Consider the following 19,680-nt stretch of genomic DNA (forward strand, 5'->3'; position numbering starts at 1 on the left):
CTTCCCTCTGCTATGTTGACATTACACTTTGCCCAACCTCCCCTTTTCCCTTGCCTTACACTGCTAAGCACCGTGTTTTGGGTCCCTCTCTGGGCCACAGTGCCAGTGTTCCCTGGCAGACAGGACTTGATCCAAGGCCTTGCTCACCACTGCCTGTCCTCCACATGCATTCTGTTTCCCTCTTCATTCACAACACAGCTCTGCAGTGACACGCTGTACCCACAGCCACCGAACCCAGCAGTGACCTCGCCAGTCCCTCAACCCTGCACAGAGTGCTCATGCTGTAAGACACAGACAAAACCAGCCAGGATAAGGATCTGGCTCTTTCAAGCAGAAGCAATAGCTGTGTACAAACCTCCCAATAAAGTGTCATGAATGTTGTTAAGTGAAAGGTCTTTCTCTGCAGCAGCTGCTCACCCACGCCGGTGAATGCAAAGTGTGCTGCGGTATGCACAAAGACCAAGAATCTTTTGCCTTTCAGTCTTCAGCAGTTGAGATAATTAAGCTCCAGGGTATCAAACCAACATCTGAACTCCATTAAGTGAACACTTCACTTTTGCCTTTCTAGCAGACTCCAAATCCATCACAGTAATTATCCTCTGTGCTGCTAAGGAAGCCCCATGAAGCATCCCTGCAAACCTTCCAGCCTTTCATCTGCTTCCTCCGCTTGTTCAATGAGTGAGATGGATTTCATCTCCTCCGTCATGGAAAGGTACAGACAGTAAAGATGCTTTCTTTGTACACTGCACCCAGGCAGCGTGGGAGAGCAACCCCAGGCAGTGGATGACAAGGTGGGAGAATCACCAGTTTTGATTAAGAAACTGATAAAGGAGACAGGGCAAATAGCTCACCCAGAGGCTCTTCAACCATCATTTTCCTTCTTCTGTTGGTCTGCCCTCTCTGCTTCAGTCCCTGCTGCCCCACGCTCAGCATGTCCCAGATGTGGCAGCCCCTGCAAGTTTAAAGCTGAGCTCATCAGTCTGAGCGATGACAAGTAATCATTAATTAAGTTGAAAAGCTAGGAGCAGAGACTGCTGATTGCTAATCAGTCTGGAAGGGAGACTGTGTGAGAACAGCATTTGGGCTCCTTTAATCTTAATTAGTGACAGCTTTATATCAAGGACATAACACCTTTTCTTTGCTCTGCCTTTAAGCTGTTGGACCAGTTGGAGCATGCGTGTTGTGACTGGGCAGACTGGAATTCTCTCTTGGCTATCAAGCCTCTTGCTCATGTGCTCCCCAAAAATGCAGGCTCTTAGACGCAGGCAGAATGAATGAATGGGGGCCACATCTCGCAGAGGTGCTGAACTTGGCTTCTCCCCAGGTTCCCCCCATCCTTTTTGTCCCATGTTATTTAGGTTTCACCCATTATTAGAAGGGAGCAAGGTCAGAGCATCACCACTCTCAACTGCTGTTCCCTTCTTTCTCCAATGCTTTGGGCTGTGAAATGCAGTCACAATTCTAGAAACAATGCATGTGTTCCAGCACAACGAGTGATGTGGGAGGTTCAAGGTACAGAAAACAACATCAAGTGCTTGAGTGTGAAAAGAAAAACAATCCCCAGTGCATCAACCAGGTTAGCTGCAGCATGGGGAAAGGAGTGTCCTTGCTTCTGAGCTGTGCTACAGTGTCAGCACATATTGAAATGCCACATCACCTGGGAATTTGACAAGCGAGCAGAGCAAGCAATAAAGGAAGATTCACGCAAGCAGAAGTAGGGGAGGGCAAGAAAAGAAGGATAGGGAGAGCTTATAGATCTGCTGCATGGCTTGTGCATAGCAGGGCTCTGCAAAGCCATGTTCCCATTGTTGCATGTCCCCTCATCCCTTCCATATTGTGCCCATAGCTCTGAGAGTGTCAAAGGACAAGGGCAGGGCTGTAAGCTCTTCACCTGACACTGCAGCTTCCAGCTGCTTACCAAAGGTCCCACTGTGCACGGGGGCAAGCAAGGACAGTGTATCTGTGCAGCTCAGGACAGAGCTGACTGAGCTGCACTGCCTCCAGTGATTTAGCATTTGGCACAGGCATTTGGCAGTGGGCTGGCAGTAAATGGTTCCTCTCTGCCAGCTGGGGCTCCCAGCATTACTCCCTCTGTATGAATTAGCTATGAAGTGAGCAGTGTGCTCCCTGCGGATTTCCCACAGCCTGGAGTCTGCTGCAGCATTTGCTCCTTGTATCCCCTCCCATAGGGCTTTGCTGGGAGGGTTATGTCCATGCACATGCATGCTGTGTGCCTGCTTGTCCTCCCTTCTGCTCCTTGTCCCTCTGCCCTACCATTTCACCATCCCTTTTTGTCCCCATGAAGGACTCCAACCAGCTTGTACAGCCTCCAGCAGTCTATGCTACTACACTGGCAGAGTTTGCATTCAGCACACATCAGACTTATCAGGAGAAGGAAATTGCTGGGGTTTATTCAGGTTACAAAAGGGAGAAATTCCAGCACCCTCTGTGAACCCTATTTCTTGCCCCCCCCCATTCCCAAAGCAATTCCCATTCTTCCCATGGTCAGGTTTGGAAAGACACTCCACTCTACTATAGGGGGTCATTCAGCAGCTACTGCAACCAAAGGCTCTTCTACAGCTGTTCGAGACAAGGAGGCCAATGAGGAACAACAAATGGGAAATTGTGCTCCCAGGAGGAGGACATCAGACCCACAGCAATCCTGCAGTGAGGAACGCTGTGGTAGATGTTCCAGCCCTTTGAGTGATGGTGGCATTACACCCTCCTTGAAGCTCTGTCCATCACCCAGAAAAGAACAGAGAGGATTTAGATTGAGCCAAGTGCACACGAGTGCAATCATGATTTTCATTTCATGGAAAAGAATATCTTGCCAAGTCAGTAAAGCACACAAACAGGGCTAATACTGCCGAATTACATCACCGCTCAGAGAGCAACGGCCCCTGAAGGAAGGGATGAAACTCTACAAAAGAACAAAGAGGAGGCAGTGGTCCTTCAGGAATTTGCAAAAGGTGAACAGAAATAAAACAGAGATTAATCAGATGGAACAACATGGTGGGAGGAGGATTTGTGAGGGTTGCTTAGGAAGAACTGAGGATAACCGCCAAGAAATATTTCAGAACTGCACGCAGCACAAGGAAGTGGACAGTGTCCTGCAGTATCTACTTGCAAGATCAAAGGCTAAGCAAGGCAGAGCTCTAGGAAACCTCCTGCACTGAGTACTTTCTGGAAGGGCAGGGCCAGGGGAAGATAGTGGACTGATGGTTCTTTCCCTTTTGAGATGCAGAGAAGCCATGGGTACACAGGGAGGGCACAACAACCCTTCAGTTCTTCACCTGCTGTGGCATGGTGGTATCATTGAAGTATGATCAGTGAGTTCTGCAGAGGTTGTATAACCAAGCTGTTGGCACAGACTCAGCGTGGTAAAGTGCAATGGCCCTCTTTGATCTGGATGCAGGAGCCAGAGAAGGGGAGGTGGACTTGGACTGCCCCCAGACCATGAGGAATGTCATCACATTAACATGTCCCTCTGCTCTGCATTGATGTGGTGGATTGTGCCATTCTGAGATGCATTTACTCATTTGTAATCAACAGCCAGACACTCTTGAGGCTTTCTTGGAGGGGTCTTGGCTAGGGGATGACCAGCTGTTACCAAGCTTTCCTCCTCCAGCAACTCCTGAACTTCTTGTAGCTGGTGAGTCCATGCTCTGGGATGGTTGGTGCCTTCAGGGTTCCTCTTCCTACCGTTCTCCTTTGGGACCTGAGTCAGCTCAGTGTTGCCTCTATAGAAGCCCCCAGTGCTGTTAGTGAAACCTTTGCCCACAGTGACCATATGAACTTTATTTCCAGTTTTCTTCTTCCTGTTCTTGTTCTGGAAGAAGAGGCAGGTGAAGACCTGCTTGAAACGCTTTCGGAAATGCTTGGAGACGAGCGCATAGACGATAGGGTTGAGGCAGGAATTGGCATATGAAAGGCAGTGGGAAGCCAGGCGGCAGGCGTAAGTGACTCGGTTGAAAGGGAAGTGGCCAAACCAGAAGCACAGAATAACCAGATGATGTGGAAGCCAGCAGAGGCAGAACAGGATGGCCACAGCTACAATCATCTTGGTGACCTTACGCTTGGCCTTCCGGGACTCTGAGATCCTCTCTATGGGGTCTACTGAAGTCCACAGGAACTTGATGGTCCTGGCGTATGCCAGACTCACTACAGTCACGGGTAAGAGGTATCCAACTACAAATGTAAGGATGTCCAGAATCTTTCGGCGTTGGTCCTCCCAGACAGGGACGCAGATGGGCACCCCATGGTAATGGACAATCTGGTAGTAACTGAGGTAAGGCCCTGCAAAGAGTAGTGATAGCAACCAAATCACTACAATGGCCACTCCTGCATTTTGGGTAGTGCGGAGATCCCGGGACTTCAGTGGATAGCGAATGGCCAGGTACCTGGTGGAGAGGGGAAGGAGAGATCAAACACGATGTGGGTGAGATGTCTCATTGCCCTCCTGCCTTATGAAGCTGCCATCTGTGTACCCATTCCCATGCAGCCACCAATCTTTCCTCTTCCTCACCTCTTGGGAAGGAGGATTATGGTGAGAATGGGGTCATCCCAACATGGGATCTGGGATCTCCGCTGCTCACATTGCTGTGCTAGCTCAGGAACATGCATCTTGAGTCAGGGAGGAGGACCAAAATAGGACACAGAGAGCTACCTGTTTCTCCCCTGGTGCATTGCTTTCCTGGGGCTTTGGCATTCTTGGCTAGACACAAGCCTGAATGCATGCCTACAAACCTTATGCCCAAGTAAGGAAGAGAAAGGACAGGTAACTAGACCAAGAGCTTGGCTGGGAGTTGGGAGAATGTATGGGAGGTATGGAGTAACAATGGAAAGATCTGCTGGTCCTGGCATCCCTGCTGCCACTGGGATGATCCAACCTGCTCCTTACAGGCACCCAATAGGGTGGGTGGGGACTGGACTTTTTCTTATCTCTTAGCTCAAGGATGGCAAACATATTGTCCCTGAGCTGAGGGACTCAATGTACAGAGGACACTTGCCTGTCAATGGAGACTGTAGCCAAGGTGAAGCTGCTGGCGTACATGGTGAGGTAGATTAGGAAATGCACAGCCTTGCAGGCAAAGGCCCCAAAGAGCCAGCCATCCAGGGTGTAAATGGTGGCTTGGAAGGGGACACAGCAAATGATGAAACAGAGGTCAGCCACGGCCAGGTTGAGGATGAAGAGGTTGGTGGTGTTGTACTTCACTTGGCCATTCCGTAGCAGCACGGCCAGCACCAGTCCGTTCCCCACAGTGCCCAGAAGAAAGATGAGGGAGAAGATGACAGGCACGACGATCCCTGCAGCTGGCAGTTCCGGGCTGTCAGAGGAGGCATTCCAGCCCCCTGGCATCTCTCCCTCTCCGACAGTGGGACTCTGTGCATAGAGAGAGACAGTCTGGATTCACATCCCCACCACAGTGTCTGCTGACCTCTCAGCCCTCTTGGAAGACCCCCTGCTCAACCACTTGGCCTCTCCTGAATTCTTCCTACATACAATATGCTGCTAAACCCTGGGATCTCAAGTCTTCATTCCAGCTGATGCTCTACTGGGCTCAGCCAGGGCTGCAAGAACATAGGGAAGGAGGGTTTGGGAGGGATGGCCACCCTGAACATGGGGCTGAGACATCTCCAGCATCAGGAACTCTACAGCAGAAGCACTGTGCCATGCTCACAAGTGTGCCATCTCCATCCCACAAGTGACTGCTCCTCCCTCCTCTTGTAGCAGCTGTTTTACACAGAGGACCTGTGACTAAGGACAGTAATCTTGATGCTGATAGGAGGTAATGGGCTGGATGGTGGTGGCTAAATTGGCAGTGTAGGAAGTGGAGAAAACAACCTGCACTGTACTGTATCATATTTAACGTGTTTTCAATCAGGAGTTCAAAGGATCTCTGAGAAAAGCAGGTGGGATGTATTTGGTTTTTTGTTTGGTTGTTTGAGGCTTTGTTAACCTTATGGATGGTGCAGGCAAGGGGGATTTGGCTGTTGGGTCCTATCTTGTCCCTGGTCACTATCAGTACTCACTCACATTCTCCAGTTGATCTCTGTTCTTTGTGCAGCTCTTCATCTCTCCCTGTGACATGAGAGTAGGTGGGGAGCAGATCTCGGAGCTGCCCAAAACACAGCACAATAGTCATAACAAAGGAGTGATTTATCTCAAAAACTCAAGGAGCAGGGTGCTGTGATTTGTGGCCAAACTTCTTCCAGCACTGCGTACCACCACAGACAGACAAGGAGCACAAACACCATATCTCCTAACGAGCCTTCTCCTTATTGTTCTTTCATTAGAACAAATTGTCCTTCACTGAGCAGCAGTCAAGATGGAAAGGCACGGTTATCTAGCAACAATTGACACGCAATTAACTCTTTCTGGGTCATGCAAGCTCTTTCACCCACACTGCCCTATCTCTCTGCTCATGCCACTTTTTCCCAGCACGTTCTATGCAGCACTGAAAACTCATCTCTGCTATTCACTCCCCCCTGTTCCCAGCTCCTCTGTCTTGGTCCTGTGGGACCATCTTGCACAAGCAGAAGACTGTAGTCTCCCTGTGGGCACACCCTTTGCACATGGGCTGGGGCAGCTCTGGGCTCATCCCGAGGCTTGGAAAACTGGCACTCACCTTTGCAAGGAAAGGCCTGTAGCTTCTCCACTTGCTTTGGGTAGACCTCCAGAAAAGCCTGGGCAGCAGCAGTGAGGAGGAGGCACACCTTCATCAGCAGGATGTAGGACACTGACAGTTTCTTCTAGCAGAGCTGTCAGCAAGCCTGACACTCTGCTGCATCCCCCTGTCCCCTTGCTCCCTTTTTCCGCTCTCACACTCAGCTCTCTCCTTCTGCAGCTCCTTGCACGTTCTCTCTCCCTCTCCCCTCCTTTTCCCTCCCTCTGCTCTAGCTGCTGATCCATTGATCTCTCTCTGTATTATTTTTTTCCCCTCTCCCTGAGGTTGGGTTTGGAGTTAACTCCTCTCTTCCCAGCCTTCCTCTGGGTTCAGCTGCTTCCACCAAGAGGGGACAATGAGAATGTGAGATGGAGGTGGGCAGGATCCCACAGATCTGCCACCTCTATGTTCTGAGATGTGTTTCCCTACATTTCCAGGGAACATGGATGTCTCAGCCTGCCAGACCCCTACCTCATCCTTGGGATATGAGTCTAAGTCCTGTGGAGAATGAGCAAATAGTTGCTATTTTTAGCTGTTAATTAATTTCTAGCAGCATGGCAAAAAGTGCTGTGGCACAGAGCAGATTAAGTCTCAGACCTGGGGATGGAGGTTGAAGCAGGCTTTGTTCTTTGCCTAGAGAAGGTCTGACCTCTCACTGGCATTTCCCTCCCTGGAGAGGGACAGGCTGTCCAGTGAGGGCATCTCCAGACACCCAGCTTTGTTATCACTACCTAGGACAACGTGTGCTCTGGCTGTCCAGACAAGAAACAACCATGCTGCTCACAAGAAACAACTGTAACCCACACAGCCCTCCCACCCCTGCCCAGCCACCCTCCTGGGATGGGATACTGCCCTGTGCTGGGGATGGCCTCAGCAAGACCCGAAAGCTGTCAGCTCCCCTTCGCTGGGAAGGTCCTGAGTGCATCATCAAACACAGCCACGGGGCAGGATGGGGAGAAGGAGGCACTGGATTCTTTCCCTCCATGGCAGCCTGTTCTCCCAGGGGCAGCACAGGTGGCAGTATGGGGGGGAAAAAAGAGGCAGAAGTGGGGTCCTGCTGCCCCATCTTGCACTTTGCTCTAGTGGGAGGCTCCACAACCCGCTGATGTCAGCAGGGAGCAAAGCATCCCCAAGCGGGCGGGCGGGCAGACGGGTATCATCATCCACAACCAAGGAAAAGGGGAAGGCCATGCTGGGGACGTGCCGATAACCCAGGGCACGTGGCCGCCTGCCACATCCCACAGCACCACTCACCATGCAGGGCCCCTGCTGCTGCCTCCTGCTATTCCTCTGCCTGCTGCCACTGCCACTGCGTGCCACCGGCCTGGAAGACTCTCAGAAGCCGCTGCCACTGCCGTTCAGCACCTCTGACCCTACTGCCCATCTGCTGCGCAGCCGCCCCTCGGCCCCGGTGCGACCCTACAGCCTCTCGCTCTCCCCCGAGGATTACCGCTACGCTCCCAAGCCTCGCCACCTGCGGCCCGGCCGACTGCGCCGGCTGCTGGGCCCAGCCTTTGACCCCTTCTGGATGTCGTCCGAAGAGCCGTTAGGCCGCAACCTCAGCGCCAAGGAGGATCTGGAAACCATGAGCCGGGAGCTGGTGGAGGGAGGCGGGCGGTACCGCCGCAAGCTGTGGAGGGAGGTGGAGGGGATGGAGCTGCCCCCCGAGCTGCCCCCCGACATGGCGCGGCCCCTGCGGCGCTGGCTGGTGGAGAGAGCCTCGTGCCGTCTCACCTCCACATGGGTGGACCTGGGGCCTGTCTTCTGGCCCCGCTGGGTGCGGCACACCGCCTGCAGGACCGGCCCTCCGGCCTGCTCGTGGCCCCCAGGCATGGCCTGTCATCCAGCCCAGCTCGCTCACCTCAAGCTGCTGGCCTGGCACTGCTGGGCTGCCCGGCCACCCGGACCCCTGCACTGTGCCTGGCGGCAGATCCCCTATCCTGTGGTGGTGGCCTGCAAGTGCTCCTGCCGCTGAGGGGGGTGGAGAAATAAAGGGCTGAAAGCCAAGCGGGCCTCTTATGGGTGTTTGATTGCGGAGAAGGATGTGGGGTGGATTTGGCTGCATGTGGATCCCAGCGGGGCTTGGTTCAAGATGGGGTGGTGCAGGTGCGAGAATCATAGAATCATTCAGATTGGAAAGACCACTGAGATCATCGAGTCCAACCGTCAGCCCGTATCTGTGACCATACACGTCTGTGGGAGCAGAGCTGAGGTGCAACAAAGCCACGGGGAGAGGTGGGTTGAACCTCGGGGTGGTCACCGTGGTGGGTTGGAAGAGGGGCAGGCTTGGGACTGGGCTGTGGTGGCACAGTGAGGGTGGGTGGAGGTGTGAACCCAGGGCTGGAAGTGTCCATGTGCATCTGAGAGTGGGATGGCGTGGTCCGATATCTTAATGTACAACAGGAGTGATGGGGGACCTACATCTACCCCATATCAGTAGTGCAAAGGGTGGCAGTCAGGACAGGGGTGGATCCACCTGGAATGGATCATCCTAGGAAACAGCCTGCAGAGGCAGCATTTACCTCTGCGTCCCAGTGAGAAAAAAAAAAGTCCTCCATTTTCTGGTCTAAAAGCCATAAAGAACCACAAACCAGCCCTACGCCTTGAAGAAATACAAGCTGGAGGGTTTGCCTGGGAACAAAGCACTACCACACCTCCTGCAGTTGGTGACGGCTGTGCTATTCATTTCCAGCCTGACCCATGTGCCTTCCTGGCGCTGCGGCTCCTGGTGCTGTGCAGTCTGCTGCAGAGCCTGGCCTTGATGCAGCAAGAGAGGCCAAACAAACATTCCCTTGAGCTCTTAGTGCAGTCACTTTTAAAAACAGGAGCTTATCTCCCATTTTTGCATGGCCACGGAGACTAACTTGATGCAGCTTATTCTGCAGATGGACCCTGGTCTCCATACCATCTCCTTCAGCCATATAATCATTGCTCTGGTTTGAGTCAGATACGGACACACCCTGCATCACACTCAGATCAGCATGGGGACAGATAGAAGAACACACATTTTGATTCAAATAAAGCCATGCTAAGATGCCCAGGAGCCATGCGTGCCTGCATGAGCACTAAATCACCACCACTCCAGCACAACTTGGAGAAACAAATCCAGAGCTGTCAGCTGTCTGTGTGTTCTCTGCTGCATGAAAATTGTGCACAATGGAGGGGAATTACAGGTTTCTGTCACCTGCTCTGTTTCTGGCCTCAAATTTAAACCCTCATGGCCAGCTGCTGGGCTATGGCATGTAAGAACCAGATCCCAGGGTAAGAACCCCATGGTCAGGCTGGAGGGGCTCTGAGCACCCTCACCTAGCTGTAAATGGCCCTGTTCATTGCAGGGGAGTTGAACCAGATGGCTTTTAAGGGTCCTTCCAATTCAAATGATTCTGTTGTGAGGGCAGTGGGCAGAGCATAAGGGCTATGCCAGAGCACCGAGCAAGCAAGTCTTTGCTCTCTCCCAAATTGGCTGCTGGTGGCATGGGTAGCCAAAGGCTGATGCATAACCTTAGAAATTCTCCTGCACACTCCTGGTGGGGAATTACTGTGGGGTCACATTTTGGGACCTGCAGGATGGGCACTGAGGAACCAGATAACCTCAGGCAGACCAGCAGCATCACATTTCAACCTGCAGAAGGGGAGAGGAGCATTTCAGTGCCCTGACTGAGGCTACATAGCAGACACCTAATAGAACAAGAGAACAGAAAGTGAAAGTAACTCCTGGATGAGAATGCAAGAGCCATACAACTACTCACTGCACTGCAGGAAGTCTTTAATGCTACAGGTGATGCTGCCAGCACAGTGCAACAGCCAGAGCCTCCCGCAGGTTGCAGTGCCTCAGGGTCCTATGTTGAGCAGCGTGCCACTCAGGCCTCCCAGGCATAGGCACTTGTCTCGGAGGTGGGCAGAAGGGCACTAGGGGATGAGTCTGACAGCCCCTCAAGGCAGTGCTCCATGTTTCTGTCCCACCTCGATGAAGGCTTCCACACAGCGGTCGATGTCCTCATCACTATGCACGGCTGAGATTTGGACCCGGATGCGGGCTTTGCCCTTGGGAACCACAGGATAGCTGAAGCCAATGACGTAAATGCCTGGAGAGGAAAAGCATGGAGAGCTGGAGCTGGCCAGGAGGGAAAACTGAGGTGACAATGGGTGACAGAAAGGCTTCTGGCTCCCTGTTCCAGTGTTACATGCCATCGCGCATAGCTCCCTGCCTCACTCACCTCTGCTCAGCATGTCCTCAGCCATCACCGCAGCCAGACGGGCATCCCCCAGCATGACAGGGCAAATAGGGTGGTCCTTTCCTGAGATGGTGAAGCCAGCTGCCGTCATCTTGCTCCTGAACCTGGTGAGTGAAATGAGGGGATGAGTAAAACCCAGGCCACTGAGGGCCGGGTGTGATTCTAAATCTCCCCTCTGACACGACACGGGCACACAAGGAGGAGGTGAGCAGAAGCGTGGCCCCTCACCGTTGAGTCTTGGCAGCCATGGATTGTGCGATGGCATTGCTCTCCATGAGCAGGTCCAGGGCCTTGGAGGCACAGCCCACCACAGCGGGGGGCAGGCTGTTGGAGAAGAGGTAGGGGCGGGAGCGCTGGCGAAGCAAATCGATGAGAGGTTTGGGGCCTGTTGTGTACCCACCTGCAGAGGGAGGAAAGGGAAATGGGTAAGGCAGCCCCAGGGTGACCTGTTCAGAGTGAGCAACTTGTTCCCTACAGAAGAAATTTTATCACGGATCAGGCCTAAAAAAAAATCACAGCCGATGTCTTTTACTAAGAGTGTCCACCTTGACCTCAAGAGCAACTCAGCAGGACCTCTGTTGGCCATGTGGCAGAGTCCTAGACTGAGCCTGATGCCATGAGTAGGAAAAGGAGAGCATAAACTGGAACTCTTTAGGGCATGGAGGGCCTCAGACATGGAAATGACTTCACCTGCAGCTCCTCCAAGAGCTTTTCCCAGGGTAGAGTTGACGATGGTGACCTTGTCCATCACTCCCAGGAGCTCATCGGTACCCCTGCAGAAAAGGGAATGTCACATCATCAACCATGCCAGTATGCACCTGTGATGCTGCTTTTTTCCTCAAGAGGAAGCCAGGTATCTGGCATCCCCCTTCTGGTAAAAGAGAAACGCTTCACTGCGCTCTTTCAGCCCAAGCATTGCCTTTCCTCTCACCTGCAGAGAGGCTAAGACCCAGGATGGGGTTCATCATCTCTTCCAGGGGAAGAGTGCACAAAGTTCCCACAAATTTTTAGGATGAGAGGTAATGGCCTCAAGTTGTGTTAGGGGAGGTTCAGGTTGGATTTTAGGAAAAATTTCTTCTCTGAAAAAGTGGTGCTGCAATGGCACAGGCTCCCCAGGAAGGTGGCAGGGTCACCATCCCTGGAGGTGCTCCAGAACCGTGTGGATGTGACACTGAGGGACATGGTTACTGGGCACGGTGGGGATGGACTGATGGTTGATGATCCTAGTGATCATTTCCAACCTTACTGATTCTATGAACAGTCTCAATAGTGCACTCTCTCTAGTGTGATTCTTGAATGTAGGACTTGCACACGCCTCTGATGTGCCATATCTTGAATATACCAGGAGAAACAGCTTCAGTTAGTGCAGCCAACAGTATTTGAGGTTGGCTCTGCACATCACCAATGCACTACCCTACATGCACACAGCTTCACAGTGTCCACATCAAGGTCTACGCTGGTGGAACCAACAGGATGTGTCCAATATGCTCTCCTGCTTTGCATTCTCTACCCCAAAAAGACAGGTCAGAGTATGGCATTCTGTCTCCCTACTGGCTCTCTTGTCAACAGCATCAACAACACAAGGTTATAACTCATGTGAAGCACTTAATAGCCCTTCTCAATCCCTCTAGACATTGCACACACAACTGTGCCAGGTGATGACAGAAAACCCCCAAGACCCGAGGGAATCTCTAATAGCAGTGAAGGGTGAAGCAGCTCCTTACCGGCCGTTGGGACCCAGGAAGCCCGTGGCATGGCACTCATCAATGAAGACTAAGGCATCATACTTCTGGGCCAGCTGGCAGATCTCCCGCAGGGGCGCGATGTCACCATCCATGGAGAAGGCACCGTCGGTGGCCACCAGCCGTAGGCGGTGTTTCTGTGGGAGAGAACCACATGCTATAAGGACGTCACCTTGGGACTGGTGAAGGAGGCTGAGACACAGCCCTAGCCCCACCTGCTGTATGTACAGTGTGGGTACAACGAACCAAGATGCAGTTGCAAACAAGATGTCAGTTGCAGAAGCCAGCTGCTTTCCCACATTGCCTGATCACAGAAAAGAGCGCAGCAACAACTCTATGACTCTCTCGTTCTCTACAATGACCTGAAAGGAGGTTGTAGAGAAGTGGGAGGTTTGGTCTCTTCTCGCAGGTAACAGCGATAAGATGAGATGTAACAGCCTCAAGTTGCGACAGGGGAGGTTCAGGCTGAATATTAGCAAAAATTTCTTCTCAGAAGGAGCGGCGCTGCAGTGGCACAGGCTGCCCAGGGAGGTGGTGCAGTCACCATCCCTGGAGGTGTTCCAGAACACTGTGGATGTGGCACTGAAGGATATGGCTAGTGGGCATGCTGGGGATAGGCTGATATTTGGACTAGATGATCTTAGAGGTCTTTTCCAACCTTGATGATCCTATGATTCAATGGGATGGGAAAGGGTTGAGATCTTTCAGGGCTGCCCAAATGCACCATAGGATGGAGAACAGCGCTGGTACCTGTGCGTCCTGCAGCTTGGCCTCCAAGTCATGCATGTCCATATGCTTGTAACGGTACTTGTTGGCCTTACAGAGGCGGATCCCATCGATGATGGAGGCATGGTTCAGCTCATCTGACAGCACCGCATCCTCTGGGGTCAGCAGAGCCTGCCCGTGCCAAACAGATCAAATCAGCTTTGAGGGTGAAGAGAAACAAGCACAGCTGCCCAGAACAGTGGTGCCCCATCCATGGAGGCATTCAAAGTCAGGTTGGATGGGGCCCTGGGCAGCCTGAGCTGGTGGGCAGCCCTGCATGTGGCAGGAGGTTGCAACTGGAGAGCCTTTAAGGACCCTTCCAATCCACCTACTGTATGATTCTATGAACTCCAGGGTGTCCCTTCATCCAAAACCTGACAGCCTTTGCCAGTGCAAAGGACAAAGCTGCCTTTGACTACAGCTGCCTCTGCAAAATTTTCCACTTCCCTCCCCATCTTTCCCTATGGTTTACTGAGGGCCGTTTCATCAGCTATGCACTCCCCTCCTCCTGGTGCAGCATAATTGAAGCTCTCCGAACCTCAAAGATGCCAGCGTTGGCATCAAAGCAGCTGGCATAGAGAATGGCATCCTCCCGCTGGTGGAAGCGTGCGATTTTCTCCTCCAGGTCCTTGTGTATGCTCTAAAGAGAGGACAGAAGTAACCGAAGCAAGCATCGCTGCTCGGGTTGAGCAAGTTTCTGCTTGCCTGCTGCTGACAGCAGAAAATAGCCACCTATTATCCAGGAAAGGTGTGTGTGGGAGAGGTTAATTGTGCTCAGAAACATGGCCTTAAAAACACAGCAAGCGGCTTTAAAGCCAAGAGGTGCCCAGTACCTGCGTGCCACAGATGAAGCGAACAGAGCTGAGCCCAGCACCGAACTCCTCCAGGGCCTGCACGGCAGCACGGATCACCTGCGGGTGGCTGGAGAGCCCCAGGTAGTTGTTGGCGCAGAAGTTGAGGATCCCTGCGGGCAGACACAGACACCGAGACACAGGGATCGAACCAGGCATACGCCCCAAGCTTCTCCCCCTCCGTCCCGCACGCACCGGCTCCACCACCCGCAAGCCGGAGATGCGGGCCCTGGCGGGAGGCGATGACTCTCTCGCTCTTCCAGGTGCCGGCACCGCGGATCCCCTCTAGCTCTCCCTCCAGCCATCGCCGGAGCTGCGCCGCCGCCGCCCCCGAAGCGGCCCGCGAACTCCCGGTACCCCGCACCGCACGCACCGCAGCTCCGCGCCACATCGCTGCACCGCGCCACGCCGCGCCAAGGGGCGGTGACCCGCCGGCCAATGAGAAGGCGCGCTGCGGCCACGCCCATCCGCGCAGCTCCTCCCTTAAAGGGGCAACGCTCCTGAGGTGGGCCCTAGGACCTTGCGGCGCTGCACTAGGACTTGGCTGTGCGGCGCTAGGACCCAGCCGAGCGGCTCTGTGCTGAAGCCTGCCGGGGGACACCTGGCACCTTTGGGAGGTGTTTCTTCTTAGCTTTGGGGTTTGGATTCTAGAGAAGAGAAAATTTTGGATGTCTGGCTGAAAGGGCTGGGGAACCTCCTTTGGGAGGTGTTGAGGTCTTTGAATGAAATGGAGGGAGGCTCTGGCCCGAGGGTGAGCTGGAATCCACAAGTCCAAATTTGGGTGAAGACTATCCATATGCTTTAGGAACTGAAGGGATTTAGGAACAAGCAGCCCAGGGAATTATGTGCCAGAGCCAAAGGGATTTTGGAACAAAGGGACATAATGGACTGAGGCTCAAGAAGCCGAAGAGTGTTCCCATCTGTGTGAATTGGTGTCCTCATTGGTGACATGGCTCCTTGCATCCAAGAGGTTCAGGGGTGCTCGGCACAAGGGTCAATGAAATGATACAGCCTGTAGGATTTAGCCCAACGGGTTTGTGTGTAACCACTTGAGATGACTGTGAAACCTTTAGTCTGAGAGGTTTAGGACCTGCCAGATATATCCAAGTTTGAGGAATCCTAGTGTCTTTTGGTCAAAGGGATTTGTGACCCAATGGGTTTAGACACCAGGATCCCAACTGGATTGGGCTCCTCTACACTCCACTGTAGCTGGCTGGAGGTCCTATGGGCAGAATGTTTTAGGACCCTGATGTTCAGAAAGACAAGCACCTGGCTCTTGAGAGGGGCTTGGGCTCTTCAGCTTAAGTCTGAGAGCCTTTGGTCCTAGGACCTTAGGAACAAGAACCTAAAGGGATTACATTCCTCGAGGCCAAGCATTTCACTACCCTGAACTACAGGGTACTGCACTGAGATCCCCTGTGCCTCAGAGATTTGGGCAGCATCTACCTGAGTCATTTAGGAACATCAGACCAATGGAATGGAAGGCAGAGCCAGGAAGGTGAAGACCCTGGGCCCCGAGAATTTAGGCACAGCATACCTAGGGGTGATGTCCAAGGACTCGGAGCAGAGCAGTAGGGCTGTCCCATCCCGTGGGCTCTCAGCCAGCCCTGTGGGTTGGGACGTTGCGGTGCCTATGCGGCCTTGGGGCTGTGCCAAGTCCTTGGTGGCAGCAGCTTTCAACCCCACCCCAATGGCCCGCACCACCGCCCGGCCGCACTGTTATCTCCAGCCCTCACGTGCTGGGCTGGCAGGCTGTGCCTCGCTCCAGGGGACAAGGAGGAGTCCCCTCTCCTCCTCCTGGCTCTCACAGCCCTCCTACCTCCCCCCAAGTCCTCCACCCGCCCACCACAGCCATCCAGACCCACGGCAAGATGAAATAAACACTCAAGAGAAGCAGCTTTTATAAATGGAAACTCTTCCATATGGAAGAAGTTCCTTTTTTTTTTTTTTTTTTCCTTTTTTTTCTTTCATTCGTCGCCTTGTTTTAGCTGTTAGGAATAGATCAACTTATAAAATTTGCAAACAGAAAGAGGTAAAAATAAAGGCAAAAAGCTATTTACAGAAGCCAACGGGGAGAGCCTGGGCAAAGCCTTCAGGCTGCTCACTTCTTCTTGGGCGATTTCCGGGCACCAGACTTGGCTCTGGGTTTCGACCGCTTCACCTTCATGGTCTTGGAGGTCTTCCTCGACTTGGCCTTAACAGTCTTTGGCTTCTTGGCCTTCTTGGGGCTGGTCCGCGACTTCTTCCTGGCCTTCCTGGCGGTGGCTTTGGTCTTCTTGGATGGTGACCTGGCCTTCCTTGGCCTCGCCGCCTTCTTGGGAGACGTGGACCTCCTGACGGCCTTCTTCTTCTTCCTTGGGGAACTCTTGGCCTTGTGGCTCTTGGCCAAGCGGAAGGAGCCGGAGGCCCCGACCCCTTTGGTCTGCTTGAGGACGCCGGCAGCCAGGAGACGCCGGATGGAGAGCTTGATCTGCAGGTCGGCGTTCTGGCCCACCTTGTAGTGGCTCTTCACGTACTTCTGGATGGACTGCCGCGAGGAGCCGCCGCGGCTCTTTTCCGCACGGATGGCCGCCGTGATCATCTCCGAGTAGGTGGGGTGCGATGCCGAGCGCCGCGACGCCTTCGCCCGCTTGGGTTTGGCTGGGGCTGGGGATAGGACCAGGCTCTCCGTCATGGCTGGCGCTTCACCCCACGGCGGGGTTAGGGAGCTAAAAAAGGAGCCGCTGGAAACAACGGATGTGGGGTTGCTCCCGCTGCTGCCGCCGCCGCCGCTGCGTCTGTGGCCGCGCATGCCAGCACCGCACATTTAAGGGTGCGGCACGGACCGTGGGGAGGACTGCATGTCCCCGGGTACCCTCTGCCCCGCCCCACAGTGACATGACTGGGGCAGGCAGAGAGGGACGAGGTTGAGACAAGAAGGGATGTGATGGGGAAAGAGGTGGGCGCTGGGGCTGGACATTAAGAGATGGAGAGGGATATGGGGGGGATAGGGTGAGACACCGTGGGAATGGCACTGAGGCTGGACACCAGGGGATAAGGTGGGACATGATGAGGACAGGGGTGGACACCAGAAGACAAGGAGGGACATGGTGGGGACAAGGGTGGACACTGCATTGGACAGCAGGGGACAGAGAGAGATGTGATTGGGAAAAGAAGGAGTACTTTGGACTAACACTGGATAGGACAAGAATAAGTGCTGGGAGGGAGATCAGGAGACAAGGAGGTAACGTGCAGGGCAAGGAGGAGCTCGTGTTGGGGACAGGGAAGGAGCAGGGGGACATGACAAGGACACAGAGAAGTGTGTTAGGGAACACTGGATGGAGAGAAGGAGGATCTGGGGAGGAATGTAGGGGATAATAGGGGGGGGGGACACTGGAGAGACACTGGGGGTCTCACCCTTCTGTCTGCCCTGAGCACTATGGTGTCACCCTGGGATTTGTGGTGGCTCCCGGCTACCAGGGTGGTGATCTATGGGAGGGGTGGTGGTGCACTTTTTTTCCTGCAAAAAGGCTCAAAAATAGGTTTGACAGCTGTACCCCATGGTCCAATAAGTCTGTCTCTACTCCCGCTCTGTCCCATTTGCTCCCCACCAGAGGCTTTGGGACATGCAGAACTCTCATCAGCCACTGCCTCCCAGCTGAGTAAGCACCCAGCTGTCCCCGGGAGATTAAACGTGGCTGTGACCATTGTCTTCCTGGAGCATTTACATCACATTTTCCTCCTCCTGTCTTAAAAAACATTCGTGTGCCCCCATGGATATGTGGCACAGGGGGTGAAACAAGGCAGTTTCTAATCTTAGCACATCCTCTGCAACACCAATATCAGCAGATGCTTTTGTGCCACCACGGAGACATGAGGAAAGGAGAAAGGGATGCCGTAGGGAACCATGGCCTCTGCGTGACACCTTGACCGGGTGAAAGGCCCTGAATTTGCTGCGCGGGAAATGCAGTGCCGTTGCTGGCTGTCTGCACGTAGGCACTTGGGTGCAGGCAGATAAGATTCCATCTGGTTTTACTTGCATCCAAGCTTTTAACCGCCAGCAGCGCGCGGGCTCACCCGCCCAAGAGGGAAAACAGAAGGGGGGGGGCAAAGAGCATCTCCAAACTCTGCTCCTTCCCCGCCAGCTCACTGCAGAGCCTCCAAAAAATAGTGGCAATGTTTATCAGGGCAGTGCAGTGCCCAGGCTTCACCTTGCTAGAGACAGCTGAAAATTGAGTGTCTTATCGGAGTGCATCACCTGGGCACCTCCTGCAGCCTCTCCCCGGTACTTGGGGGACCCCTTCATCCAGACCTGGTCTCTAAATTTTAGCAAGCTAAAATATTGTCCCCCATGCGTGAATCCTGACCAATGTCCTTGTGTCATCCTTGGTGGTGCAGAGCATCCCTGTCATCTTGCACTGATGTGTCCCTAAAATGCAAGAGGGGCTCTGGGCTGGAGGTGTGATGGAAATGCTGCAGACATTGATGCTGCATGTTTCTGGCATTAAATAAACTTTGGAGATTGGGAAACATCTCCATGCAACAAACATCAGAGGAAGGAGCCTGGCACAGCAATCTCCCACTAATCTCAATGACTTCATTCTCCTCCTCCTCCTCTCTCCCCACACATCATCCCAACAAAACCTTTGGGATTCCTGCACGTCCACCTCAGGACTTCATCTTAAATGGTCAAAGCACACACGCTGTGGATGTGCTGCAGCCCATCATGGAAAGCCAGCAAATTCATCATGGCAAAATTTCATCTAACCCGCTTTTACTTCCCGAAGAGGCTCAAAATAGGCAGACATTTTGGCTGCCTCCTCTCACACCCATGGCCCTGGGGCCAGGCGATATCACTATGGGGCAGCTGTGGTGCCAGTATCACCCCGTCACATGTGGCACTGGGGAAGGGGCTGATTGGCAGCAGCCACAAGGTTCAGCATGCTGGTGCAAAGCCTTTATCGGGAACAGCAGACCCTGGTCAGGAAAAAACAAAAAACACCAAACCCAAACAAATACAGGGAATACCTGAGGAAGGGGCTGGCTGGCCACTCCAGGGGTTGCAACCCCCAGTGATAGTTGTAACCCCACAACCTTAATTAAGCCACTGGCGATGCAAAAGCGTGTTTTCTTTTTCCCCTAAAAAACACGCGTACAACACCATGCCCTAAACTTCACATTTTCCCTGCAACCATGATCCCCACAACTCCTCAACTTCAAGGCTGCCACCCCCAGCCTGGGAGCTTTACAGTTCCATCTCTGGCTGATGGCACGCCCAAGGCTCATCCCGTCTTCAAGGTGGTGGTTCAGGCATGATGCAAGCCTGCAACTGGATTTACTGGATTTTGTGCTGGCTTTGCCCAGGGAAAGGAGCCAGAAGCCTTTTCTGAGTGCTTTCCCTTAAGTGTCCCTTAGAAAGAGCAAAGCGTGTTTTTTTACC

The 19,680-nt window shown here is 53.3% G+C and overlaps 4 protein-coding genes across 4 annotated transcripts; 1 reads left to right on the forward strand and 3 right to left on the reverse strand.

The window, feature by feature from the left end:
* Nucleotides 1-2,194: 2,194 nt before the first annotated feature.
* Nucleotides 2,195-8,105, reverse strand: GALR3 (galanin receptor 3). The gene is made up of 4 exons (XM_090142459.1): nt 6,630-8,105; nt 6,038-6,119; nt 5,010-5,383; nt 2,195-4,400 (listed from the first exon to the last, which is right to left on the reverse strand). Exons 1-4 carry the CDS (start codon nt 6,911-6,913, stop codon nt 3,536-3,538), a joined length of 1,605 nt encoding a protein of 534 aa, XP_089998585.1. The 5' UTR covers nt 6,914-8,105; the 3' UTR covers nt 2,195-3,535.
* On the forward strand, nt 7,924-8,643 carry LOC116233327 (noggin-1-like). The gene has a single exon (XM_031600143.2). It carries the CDS (start codon nt 7,924-7,926, stop codon nt 8,641-8,643), a length of 720 nt encoding a protein of 239 aa, XP_031456003.2.
* A 1,774-nt stretch (nt 8,644-10,417) lies between these two features.
* Nucleotides 10,418-14,697, reverse strand: GCAT (glycine C-acetyltransferase). Its single transcript, XM_031600001.2, has 9 exons — nt 14,457-14,697; nt 14,244-14,374; nt 13,949-14,050; nt 13,396-13,542; nt 12,628-12,782; nt 11,594-11,676; nt 11,132-11,303; nt 10,886-11,007; nt 10,418-10,753 (listed from the first exon to the last, which is right to left on the reverse strand). The coding sequence occupies exons 1-9, from the start codon at nt 14,650-14,652 to the stop codon at nt 10,602-10,604; spliced, it is 1,260 nt and encodes a 419-aa protein (XP_031455861.2). The 5' UTR covers nt 14,653-14,697; the 3' UTR covers nt 10,418-10,601.
* Nucleotides 14,698-15,616: 919 nt separating this feature from the next.
* Nucleotides 15,617-17,589, reverse strand: H1-0 (H1.0 linker histone). Its single transcript, XM_090142505.1, has one exon. It carries the CDS (start codon nt 17,065-17,067, stop codon nt 16,363-16,365), a length of 705 nt encoding a protein of 234 aa, XP_089998631.1. The 5' UTR covers nt 17,068-17,589; the 3' UTR covers nt 15,617-16,362.
* Nucleotides 17,590-19,680: the final 2,091 nt, after the last annotated feature.

The sequence above is a fragment of the Phasianus colchicus genome, chromosome 1, assembly GCF_987193195.1.
Source record: "Phasianus colchicus chromosome 1, bPhaCol1.hap1.1, whole genome shotgun sequence".
Classification (NCBI taxonomy): Eukaryota; Metazoa; Chordata; class Aves; order Galliformes; family Phasianidae; genus Phasianus; species Phasianus colchicus.